Below are 12,906 nucleotides of genomic sequence, written 5' to 3' on the forward strand. Positions count from 1 at the left end.
TAACTATGTAATAGATATGACACTACTATAACAGTAAAAATACAAAATAATTGTACAGTCAAAAGCAGGTCGGACTGCCTACTGCAAAGGCTCTGCCGAATCGGTGAGAACTGCTGGCATTAGAGATCAGCCACACAGGGGGTGGATTGTTTTGGGCCAACTCATAGACTTGCAGCACACCTGCTATATAGTACTGCAAAACAGGAAGCAAGGTTTGCAAATGTAAAGCCAACATCTACATGGATAATTTCAAACTGTACATAAGCACAAGTTAATTTTTTTTATTTTTTTAAAAACAAAATGCACAATAATAATATATTTTATATAAAACTGATCTCTTTTCAACGTCTTAAAAAATAAGACTATACATTCTCTTTAAAGTGGAAATCCCCAGTAAACAAATATTTTTTATTATAAATAGGAGTAATATAAAAAGGATCCGATTCTAAAAGTGAAACAATCCAGGATCTGGCCGCACATTACGGGTGCCAAGCTATGGCACGGCGAATCATTTGGCTGAGATCGGCGCCACGTTCACAGTGGATTTTATTTTTGCGTTTCTGCGCTCCGATCATTCGTTTCCCATAGCTGCCTGTAGATGGAAATAGTGAACATTGTCAGTATAAAAGCAAAAAAGATCATCCTGAGCTTCAAATATCACAAATGCATGAAAGAAAATGTGAAATCCACACTAGCTGGAATATATGGTAACAGTGCGAGGCTCTGTCACTGTATAAGGGCTTGGCAGACTCTGCTTTGCTCAGCGGGGGATCGATCCCCTGATAAACTGCTTCCAGGTTTTGTAATTCCCGGATTGGGATCTGGAGGAGTCCAAAGGCTTCAAAGAGCCTTGGGTGGGATGAAGCCTTTCACCCAGAGAGTCCAGGTCTTGCTGGAGACCAGCAGCATGTGTGTGCAGGTGTGCACAGCCATTATAATCAAAGGCCTGACAGCAGGTCAGGGCTCTCAATAGGACAGGTGACAGGTCCGTCTCTGCTAACTGTGCAGAGTCCTGCTCTCCCCTATGCAGAAACTGGAACCGCCTGTCCCGTTTTCACCCGATCCTATCCAATCCTCCAGACGGATGGAAAATAGGTTCACCATCCGTCTGAATCTGGTGGGCAGGATCAGATCCCATAGCGGCTCCATAGGAGTGAATGGAGGGTCCGATCAGGTCCATCTGAAAAACTGACAGGCAGACCTGATCGGACCACTCGTTTAAAAAGGCCCCTTAAAGTGGGCAAAAGGGATACATGATTCACAGAGGAGGGGTGTGATAAATGGAGAAAGGTGGGTTTAAAGCTGTTTCCAGGTTTTGTAATTCCCGAATTGGGATCTAGAGTTCAAAGGCTTCAAAGAGTCTTGGGTGGGATGAAGCCTTTCAACCAGTGTCCAGGTCTTGCTGGAGACCGCCAGCATGTGTGCGCAGGTATGCACAGCCATTATGATCAAACGCTTGACAGAAGGTCAGGGCTTTAATAGTACACAGGTGTGCTCTACTCAGGAGAATGTACTCCATGCTGGAGTCAGGAGGTTCTTCTGTGTTCAGAAAACTGAGCGAGGCCAAATGACAGAGAACCTAGAGGTCCGAGGAGAACTAAAAAAAGAGGCCAAAGCCGTGGGACCATGCAGCAGGAAGCTGCAACTAAAGAGCCAAAACAAAGCTGAAGCTGTGGTATGTGAGCACAGGTGTGCTTAGTCAGTCTGGAAGACCAAGGTACAAGGCTTGAGCAGCGGTGCTGCAAAGAAGAAGCAAGGAGGCTAGGTATTAGTTTGACCTTTTTTTTTTTTTTTCTGATGTATGATGTACGGAATGATGTATGAAGCTGAAAACCCTGTGTAGGAAATGCTGAAAATAGGGACTTTATTTTAAAATAAAAGTTGGCCACCAAGCCCTGAAAATGCATTTCCTGGTTGACATAAACTCATTTAACAAGCTCTACACCACTGAAATAACCTCCCCAAATTTTACAATATCTAAAGCTCGCTAAGAATAAATCCTGCCCTCACTGAAAGCTGTATGTGCCTTTTGTGGAGATGAGGGATGTGCATACATCCCACACAGATGCCCCAGGTAGAAGGTGATATACAGAGCATCCAGAAAGTATTCACGGCGCTTCAATTTTTCCAAATTTTATGTTACAGACTTATTCCAAAATGGATTAAATTCTTTATTTTCCTCAAAATTCTACAAACACTCCCCCATAATGATAATGCAAAAGAAATTTGTTTGAAATAAAAAATTCAAGAAATCCCATGTACATAAGTATCACAGCCTTTGCTTAATACTTTGGTGAAGCACCTTTGGCAGTCTGAAGGACAATAATATGGCCTTTTGTTTAGAAAGTTTGGAGACCCCTGCCCTATAGCATCACCCCTCACCTACCGAAAGGCTGCAGAATCTCGCTCCCAAAGGAGGCAGGAGTGACAAAGGGATATAACAGGAGCAAATTAGTGTTCTCTCTGCTCTCTTAATGATCTTGTCATTGGCAAATTACCTAATGTGACATGGCCCTTAGGTTGAAGAGTCAGATCATAGTGTGACATGGACCTTAGGTTGAAGAGTCAGATTATAGACTGATATGGGCCTTTGATTGAAAAGTTGATGAATCATACATTGACATGGATCAGATAAGTGGGATCATAGTGTAACATGGGGCTAATATGAAGGGAAGAATCATAGTATGACATGGACCTTAGCATGAATGGAAGGATCATAATGTGACAAGGGGTGGTGGAAGAGCTGATGGATTATTGTATGACATGGGCCTTAGGTTGAAGAATGGACAGCTCATAGTGTGACATGGGACTTTGGTTGAAGAGCTAATGGATCATAGTGTGACACTGGCCTTTGGTTGAAGAGTTCACAGATCTTAGCATAACATGGGCCTTAGGATGTAGGGAAGGATCATAGTGTGACATGGGCCTTTGGTTGAAGAGTTGATGGATCATAAAGTGATATAGGCCTTAGGTTGAAGAGTTGATGGATCATTGTGTGACATGGGCCTTAGGTTGAAGAGATGATGGATCATAGTGTGACATGGGCCTTAGGTTGAAGAGTTTGATCATTGCGTGACATGGGCTTGAGGATGAAGAGAAGGAACTTCATGTTACAAGGGCCTTTGGTTGAAGAGTTCAAAGATAATAGCATGACATGGGCCTTAGAATGTAGGGAAGGATCATAGTGTGACATAAACCTTTGGTTAACGAGTGGATGGATCATAGTGTGACATGGGTCTTAGGTTGAAGAGGCAGATCATAGAGTGATATAGGCCTTAGGTTGAAGAGATGTTGGATCATTGTGTGACATGGGCCTGAGGATGAAGAGAAGGAACGTCATGTTACAAGGGCCTTTGGTTGAAGAGTTCACGGATTATAGAATGACATGGGCCTTAGGCTGTAGGGAAGGATCATAGTGTGACATGAGCCTTTGGTTGAAGAGTTGATAAATCACAGTGTGATATGGGCTTTAGGTTGAAGAGACAGATCATAGTGTGATATAGGCCTAATGGGCCATACACACTATAAGATTTTCTGTAGACTTTTTCCTTTAGACTTACCAAAACCATGTAATATGAGGTCAAACCTAAACACTTTCAATTTGTATGCAATCTGGCAGGCCCTTACACTACATAGAAAAGGGTAAATCTGAAGGAAATCTAACCACAAAAGTTGGATAGTGTGTATCCAGCTTTAGGTTGAAGATTTGATGGATCATTGTGTGACATGGGCCTTCAGTTGAAGAGTTGATGGCTCATAGTGTGACATAGGCCATAGGTTAAAGAGTTGGATTATTGTGTGACATGGGCCTTAGGATGAATAAAAGGAACGTCATATTACAAGGGCCTTTGGTTGAAGAGTTCACAGATTATAGCCTGACATGGGCCTTAGGGTGTAGGGAAGGATCATACTGTGACAAACTTTTGGTGAAGAGTTGATGGATCACACAGTGTGACATGGACCTTACGTTGAAGAGTAGGGTCATAGTGGGACATGGGCCTTAGTTTGAAGAGTTGATGGATCATTGTGTGACATGGGCCTTAGGTTGAACAGTTGATGGATCAAGTTGTGATATGAGCCTTTAGTTGAAGAGATGATGGCTCATAGTATGACATGGGCCCAAGGTTGAAGAGTTGGATCATAGTGTGACATGGATCTTAGGTTGAAGCGTTGGATCGTAGTGTGATATGGGTCTTTGGTTGAAAAGTTGATAGACCACAGGGTAACATGGGCCTTGGCCTGAAGAGTTAAAAGGATCATATAGCATTTTTCATTTAAAGAATGTCAGATTTTCCTTTTTTCCCCCAAGTGCAGTACAAGAACTGAAAAAGGCCTCCTGTTGTAAGGAACTAAAGCTTCTAAACCTTTCCAGTCAAAGTCCTTCATGTTGAGAGATGAATTGCCTCAATTACATTGCTAATATATTCCCACTATTGGGAATTGTCAGGTGTGTGGGCTACAATGGTAGACTCACCCTGGCTTGCAGTGATTTCTGACCCCGGTGAATTTTGCTTTTCTTCTTATATACTGAATGGAGTCTTTCAATCAGGAAGCGTTTATCTTCACCTTCCTAGAGCAGACAGGAGAAAGACATGAGTTAACAACTACCATGATTACAGCTTAACACCAGTCAGATATACCAGGTATACCTTTAGACATAATAAAATGTTTGATTACATCAGTGCAAGCATTGTATCATCAGTGTGTAGATGGGGAAAGGTGGAGATGTTATCTAGTCTTAATACACTTCTTGCACAAGGGTGACAATGCTGATCCTCCATAGATAGACTACAGGACGGAAATTGGGTTACTGGCAGGATCACAGGTGAAAATAAAGGGAAAAAAGCCTAATAAAGAAAAAACGAGTGCTGCCACCACATTCAAGCACTGGTAAGTGACTACAATAGATTTTTGCAGTTGGCTGTACAGATTTGTATCCCACTAGCGGCAATTAGGATGGGCATTGGTGATGCCTTTTTTCCACAAAGCGGGTTCTCTGAGAGGTGGCAATCAAGTGCTGGAAACAAGTGGGAATTGCCCTCTATATCTGTGAGGTCCTACTGTCCCAGTGAGTGTGAACTCAGGTCACTTGCTGGTAGTTGGTGTCCATCATACATTTAATGGCTTTTGTACACAGATTTCCCCATGTCTCCAAGGACTGATCCCCAGGATTTTAGCATCAGACTTATTAGGATTAGTTATAGAGGATATGGCCTCCCAATGTAAGATGCATATTCTGACATTTGAGTGGTCTCTTTTATAGGAAGCTGCATACAAGGACTTTACATATCGTTCTTTTTCACTGGCTGTTTGTAAGAATTACTGCAGACTGATCTATTTAGTTTGTAGGCATAGAACATGCTCACCACTAAGAGACCTAAGAGATGACGGTTACCCTTGATAAAGTCACGTGTGATTGTGACACAACGCGTCGGAAAAAGCTGTGGTGACGTCACTTCCGGTCTACGGCCGAGATCGGAAGTATCGGAACGGACAGCATCGGCGGGATCCTTCGCTATCTCCTTGAATGCTTACTTTACCCTGCAAGATTGTAAGTGCAATTTTTAAATTTGATTCATTAAACTTCATGAATTTACTACACTATGAGAGTCCTCCATATTTTTCTCTGGTAAACGAGTACCCTAAGAATCTTACAGCGGTTGCTACATACCGAGGTCACTATAGAAGATCACCACTTGATGTACTCGGTGTACCCATATATCTGAGGAATACAGCAGAGGAGAGATTGATCTTTAAAGCGGAGTTCCACCCTGGGAATACTTTTTTTAATAAAAATACCCCCGGGACAGTCAGGGCTAGTGCATTCCACAATGGCTAGCCTCTGATCTGTCCTGGGTTGCACTTACCTTTTAGAAGAAATACTTACCTTGAAAAAGTATTGTCCAGCGCTGCCATCTCAGGTGTGGGCAGCTTGAAGCCAGCGCGATCCTCTTCTGTGTCCTCTTCCGTCTTCTTCGGTCCCACGATGCACTGCACCGGCCCCGCCGTCACTTCCGGTGCCGCAGCACCATCCCTGCACAGCTTCTGGGCATGCCCAGAAGCTGTTTAGCAAAGGATGACCGCGCCTGCACCGGAACTGACGTCGGGGCCGGTGCAGGCGAATTGATTCCTGGGAGCGATGACGTTCAGCTCCCAGGAATCATTGCAAAGCCAGGAAGTGACGAATCGCCGTGGCCGCCGAGGGAAGGAAGAAGAAGATACGCGAGTACATTTTCTTCTAAACCAGGTAATTAAAAAAAAAAAAAAAAATTGCGATTATCCATTTGTTTTTCAGGTGACCCCGGGCATGAAGATGGAGGTAAGTTTTATTTTAGGGTGGAACTCTGCTTTAAAGTCTGCAGGTTGACCATTGATACCTGAAACGCTCTTCTGAGTGTTAATGGAGGTGAGCGGCCATTGCACTTAATTGTGGATTCCTAGCTCACCAAAGTCCGCACTGGGGGTCACCGGAAGTGTCCTGTGTCACTGCACCGCATATGAACTTTGTTTCAACATTTCACTTTTTAGCATATTTTGTGCACTTTTTGCACTTTATTCTGGGACTGATATTTATTTATTTGTATTGTGCTGTTCGCGGTGTATTTATCTAGCACGTGAAGATATACTTAGTGTCACTACTTGCTTTCTTATTTGTCACTGACATTTGATTTAAATTTCATCCACTGTGCAACTGAATAGTCGCAGTGGTTCACTCTTCATAAGGCATTTATTGAATGTTTAAAAGATTTATTGCCACCATTTGTAATTTTATTTTTATCAACACATGGTTGAATTTATTCATTCACTTGTGAAACTGAAAGGTCACAGTGGTTCACTTTTCACAGGATATTCACTCAGTTGCATATTAATTTATTTATTATTTATCATACTTCCTATATTGATCACCTTTCACCACCACTTAACAGCATCATTGTTCATCATATTTATTGATATTTATTTCGGCACATGAGCACTTTGGCACTTTTACATTTTATTATATTTTAGAGGATTTAAGAAGATTGTTTTATATTTCAATATTAATATTTATGGTTCACCAATTTTAGATATTTTGCGCTGATTCTCCTATTCTTGTCTTACTGTAACAAATGGACTTACATTGGCGATCTGCTCCTTCAGCAAGCTGATGACTTTTCTCTGTCCATTTACAATCTGGATATGGAAGTAAATGACCACCCTGGAAAAACAAAGATTACCTTTAGAATATTTCTCTCTTCAGATTACCGAAATTAGAACACCTCTCTGTTCCTCTGTGTATGGAGAACGCCACACTCCCGACCCAAGTGAATTTTTACCGACCCAACTGAATTTTTAATATAAGTGTAGGATGGCCTCAGCTCTCCGTGTTTCGTCCAGCTCACCGGGGCTTAAGGCCCGTACACACGTACCGATCGTCGGCATACAAACGTCGGCGGACGAAAGATCTGCCGATTGTACGCTTGTTAGTATGGTGCCTCCGACAGCTGTCTGCGCACATTCTGCGGACAAGAGTCTTTCTTGCAAGCATTAAAATTTTTGTATGCCGACACCAGAACGGACGATTGTTCGCCAGTCAGTACAGAATTCTGCCGACAGACCGCAGATTTGCAAGACTGGGCATGCTCAGAAAAGAAAAAACACAGGGAAAGTTAACCATTACATGACATCACTTCTGCAGTCGGAGGACAAAATTCTTGGGCAGTCTTTGCACTTTTCAACAGACACCGACATCCCGGGGAGAAAAGACGAACGTTTGTATGCCGACGATCGGTACGTGTGTACGGGGCTTTAGTCTTAGAGGTCATCTCCCTGTACCTCGTAGTAATTCATCACATTCAACAGAAAATTCTCAGAAATATATATAAAAAAAAAAGTCTCATCAATCTTGCTCTAAAGATGTGAGACTGAGAGGACCCTGCGCTTATGGAAAAAGTGCTTGAGTGCAACAATATACTAGTGAATTGTGTGTAAAAAGCTGCTAGCTGCAGTGTAAAAGTGCTGAGTGCTCTTTTGAAATGTGTACAACTGTGATTTGCAGCGCTGCTTAAATTGGTTTATAAATATATCAAAAATTCATATAAAATAATAGAATGAATGAAATACTTCATATAAATTAAATAAATAATACAATACATAAAACTCATAAAGTGCTGTAGTATTGGTGAAAATAAATATATGGCTCAATGTCCATTATATCATCGTGTTGCCGTGATGAATCTTTTCACTTGAACTCATGCAGGTGCTAAAGTGCTTGATTTGTGCTTTGTTCGGGGTCTCCCCCTTTGGTTATCTACTCACCGATAGATGGTAGATTTTGCGAGTATAGGTTGGATAAAGACTTGTTTGTGAAGGTCCTTGTCTATCCAGGACAAGGTACCCCTAAAAGTAGTTGGTCACATTCAAATGGACTTAATCTGTTAAACATTTTGCTACTCATCCAAACAACATCTTTAGAGCAAGTGTACAACTGTGATTTGCAGAGGACGATGTGCTACACATCGAAACGCGTCTAGTGATTGGTCGAGCGTATCACGTGACCTCCGGCCGGTGTAGTGGATGCTGCGGGAGCAGTCAGCCGCCGAGCCGCTCTCTTCATTCATTCATTTTTTTGCATGATATTATACTATGTTTGTGAGTATATTCCCATTGTTTTTTCAATAAACACCCCCCTTTTTAAACGATCTTCACCATGAATGACTCTCTTTTCATGAGGACATCGGGGAGGAATTAATACTCACAGAAATAATTATACATCAAGCGGAGAAGCAGGGCACAACTATCCTTACATGCCTGAAAACTACCATCTATCGGTGAGTAGATAACCAAAGGGGGAGACCCCGAACAAAGCACAAATCAAGCACTTTAGCACCTGCATGAGTTCAAGTGAAAAGATTCATCACGGCAACACGATGATATAATGGACATTGAGCCATATATTTATTTTCACCAATACTACAGCACTTTATGAGTTTTATGTATTGTATTATTTATTTAATTTATATGAAGTATTTCATTCATTCTATTATTTTATATGAATTTTTGATATATTTATAAACCAATTTAAGCAGCGCTGCAAATCACAGTTGTACACTTGCTCTAAAGATGTTGTTTGGATGAGTAGCAAAATGTTTAACAGATTAAGTCCATTTGAATGTGACCAACTACTTTTAGGGGTACCTTGTCCTGGATAGACAAGGACCTTCACAAACAAGTCTTTATCCAACCTATACTCGCAAAATCTACTTGTTCGACATAGAAGAGGAGAACTAATCTGTGGAACCTATGTCGAACAAGTAGATTTTGCAAGTATAGGTTGGATAAAGACTTGTTTGTGAAGGTTCTTGTCTATCCAGGACAAAGTACCCCTTTGGCTCTACCAGGATAAGTCATGTCTTTGTTTCTTGGTGGGAATGAGTGCCAAGGAATTGTATACATAGAAGAGGAGAACTAATCTGTGGAACCTATGTATACAATTCCTTGGCACTCATTCCCACCAAGAAACAAAGACATGACTTATCCTGGTGGAGCCAAAGGGGTACTTTATCATGGGTGGCCAAGAACCTTCACAAACAACTCTATTTATCAACCTATACTATCAGAATCTACTTGTTTACCATAGTTCCACAAGCTAATTCTTATTCCATGTATAAACTTCCCTGCCATCCATTCCCACCAAGACATCACTTAACCTGGTGGAGCCAACATCTATTAAAGGATTAGTTCACCTGTTCTAGTTCTTCTAATCTAAACCATTGATTGACCCAAATCTAACCATTAATTGTAGTGTATTCTTATTTTCTAGCAGAGAGATGCATTTATCATCCAGTACCCTCCACTGACTCACAACAGGACTGAAGATGCAACGTATATGAACAAAGTATTCTCCCAGAGGTAGTGGTGAATCCAGCTGATCCAGCTCAGGCGAGGGTTCAAGACTTCTAGTTGCCGGACGTAAATTTTGCCGGCCTCATACATTGTGTTGAGAGATCGGAACGGGCCGCAAGATATTGAAGGCGTTACCCTGTCAAAGAGAGAGGGATAATGTCACTGCATACGATATTAAAGTGGATCTTCACTGCATCAGATCAACACAAACAAAAAAACAAAATCAAACTAATTTTTAATATTCAAATGAAACCCCCATCTCCATCCTTGTCTCCATGTTTTATTTTGTTAAGAAATCACTTTGAAAAATACATCCCTTAGCATTTATGGCTTTGGCCATCTTGAGTAAGAGCAGGCTCAGTTTCCGCTAGTGCGACTTGTCATGTGACTTTGGACATATAAGGTCGTGTCACGTGACAATTCACAGCCAATTGATTTCAGTGGCACCCATTCCCATCTATGCCACTTTGAAAATCAGCGACTTTGAAAAAGGTGCCTGCACTGCTTTGATGGGACTTTGATCCAGAGAGAGTAAACTTGGATTAAATCTGCACTCAAAGTCGCACAACTTAGGAGCTGCACTAGTGGAAACGTAGCCAGTAGGCGACTTTGAAGTGCGACTTTGAGTGCAACTGTGTAATGAGTGAAATAAACGGTCACTCCCCCACGGTCTGGGGCTCCATCCAAGATCTCATCTAGTGGAGTTTCAATGATCACGGGAACGGTGTGAAATCAGCCCAAAACTACACGAGAGAATTGTGAATGATCTCAAGGCTGCTGGGACCATAGTCACCAGCAGGGGCAGACTGGCAACTTTCAGTCCAGGGGGCAAGTACACACCAGAGGCCCATGGTGCAGCGAATCGGCCCCCATCCCACTCCCCCTCTTCCTGACCTCCTCCTGACCCACATTCCAGGCTGAATCTCTGCTCCTGATACTCTCTATTCATCGGCTGAATCCTGGTTCCCAACATGGCCAGCAGGGGGCAGTTGGGGGGAGCTGGGACTGCTTGGTTGGGGCTGGCCGGGTGAGGAGAGTCTCCAATGGGGCATTGAACTGGCCTCTGCTCAGACACATTTAGCACCATCCATGCTGGGGGGGGGACTTGCACTCTGTCCTTGTCTTTATCCTGCACTCAGCAGGTCAGCGGTGGGGGCTTTTTATTTCTCTTCACCAGGAATCCTTTAGGCATGTCTGTAGCAGAAGAGGTGCAGCCTTTTTACAGGGCATCAGAGAGGCCCAGGGGGCAATTGCCCCCCTGCCCCAGTCCTCCCCTGGTCACCAGGAATACAATTGGTAAGACACTACGCCTTGAAGGACTGAAATTAACTCCTGCAGCACCCGCAAGGTCCCCCTGCTCAAGAAAGCACATGTACAGGCCCGTCTGAAGTTTGCTAATGAACATCTGAATGATTCAGAGGAGAACTGGGTGAAAGTTTTGTGGTCGGATGAGACCAAAATAAACATTTAACACAGGGCTCAGTACTTGGGGAGGTACTAATGCAAACCTCCTGATTTGTATACAGTAGCTCATATACTATATACAGGCATACCGCACTTTTAAATACACAATGGGACCAGAGCATGTATGTAAAACTAAAATGTACTTAAAGTGAAGCAAAACCTTTTCCCACTTCTTAATGCATGTATATACACTAGCTCTATGGGAAATCTTGGTCAGCTTGACATGGCACTGCTTCTGAACTATAAGTGACAAGGACACCAAACCCTGGGAAGCACATTAAGGGGACCCAGGACTACGACATGGTAGATTACCTAGGCAAGCTGGCCGACCCTATATGTTGTAGTCCTGGGTCCCCTCTCGGGGCTCCCCAAGTTTGGTGTCCCTGTCATTTATGGTTCGGGAGCAGTGCCATGACAAGCAGACCAAGATTTCCCATAGACACCAATGGTAAAGACGGGAGCAGTGCCATGTCAAGCTAACCAAGATTTCCCATAGACACCAATGGTAAAGACAGGAGCAGTGCCATGTCAAGCTGACCAAGATTTCCCATAGAGGCCAATGTTAACCACTTTACGACCTCCCACCACAGATTTACTGCGGCAGGCAGCCACTCCTGGGCGAAACGACCTAGCTCTACGTCGCTCGCTCTCAGGAGGCTAGGGGGCGAGCACGCTCCCGCCGCCGCTCGTCAGCCGGGAAGCCAGTGCATGTGTCAGGTGGCTTTGATTACTGCCTTACACTGGCGATCGTTCCCTGCTGAGAGAGAAGGACGATCGGCTGATGTAAACACAGCCGACCATTCTTTTCTCTGGAGTGATCACAGAGCTCATGTGATCCTGCTATATAGGATCGCATGTCTCTGTGATGACTTCACAAGGGTGAACCCCCCCCAGTTAGAATCACGCCCCTAGGGTCACATTTAACTCCTTGATCACCTATACTGTTAATCCCTTCCTTGCCATTATCATTATTACAGCAACAGTGCATATTTATAGCACTGATTACTGTAGTAAGGTCACTGGTCCCCCCCAAAAGTGTCAAAAATGTCAGTCAGGGGTCCGATCTGTCCGCCACAATGTCGCAGTCCCGCAAAAAAAAAAAAAATCGCAGATCGCCGCCATTACTAGTAAAAAAAAAAAAAACAATAAAAATGACATAAATCTTTCCCGTAGTTAGTAGGCGCAATAACTTTTGTGTAAACCAATCAAAATACACTTATTGCGATTTTTTTTACCAAAAATATGTAGCAGAAAACAAATTGGCCTAAAATTTTAAATTTTGATTTACATTTTTTTTTTTGGGGAAGGTTATATAGCAGAATGTGAAAAATATGTTTTTTTTTTTCAAAATTGTCGCTATTTTTTTGTTTATAGCGCAAAAAATAAAAAATAAAAATCGCACAGGTGATCAAATACCACCAAAAGAAAGCTCTGTTTGTGGGGGAAAAAAGGACATAAATTTCGTTTGGGTACAGCGTCGCATGGCCGATCAATTGTCGCAGTGAATAGGGCCTGGTCATTAAGCAGGAAAATCCCCCGGTCTGAAAGTGGTTAAAGGCA

General features: G+C 42.7%; 1 protein-coding gene across 2 annotated transcripts in view; it reads right to left on the reverse strand.

The window, feature by feature from the left end:
* Positions 1–437: 437 nt before the first annotated feature.
* Positions 438–12,906, reverse strand: part of TMC6 (transmembrane channel like 6) — a 72,349-nt gene continuing 59,880 nt past the window's right edge. For both annotated transcript variants that reach the window (XM_082272677.1, XM_082272676.1), the window contains 4 exons: positions 9,842–10,018; positions 7,117–7,195; positions 4,475–4,570; positions 438–592 (listed from right to left, as the gene is read on the reverse strand). In XM_082272677.1, coding sequence (XP_082128803.1) covers positions 572–592; positions 4,475–4,570; positions 7,117–7,195; positions 9,842–10,018 — 373 coding nt within the window. In that variant the 3' untranslated portion in view covers positions 438–571. The remainder of the gene's footprint in view (positions 593–4,474; positions 4,571–7,116; positions 7,196–9,841; positions 10,019–12,906) is intronic.

Source organism: Pelophylax lessonae (genome assembly GCF_965119305.1).
Source record: "Pelophylax lessonae genome assembly, chromosome: 11".
Classification (NCBI taxonomy): Eukaryota; Metazoa; Chordata; class Amphibia; order Anura; family Ranidae; genus Pelophylax; species Pelophylax lessonae.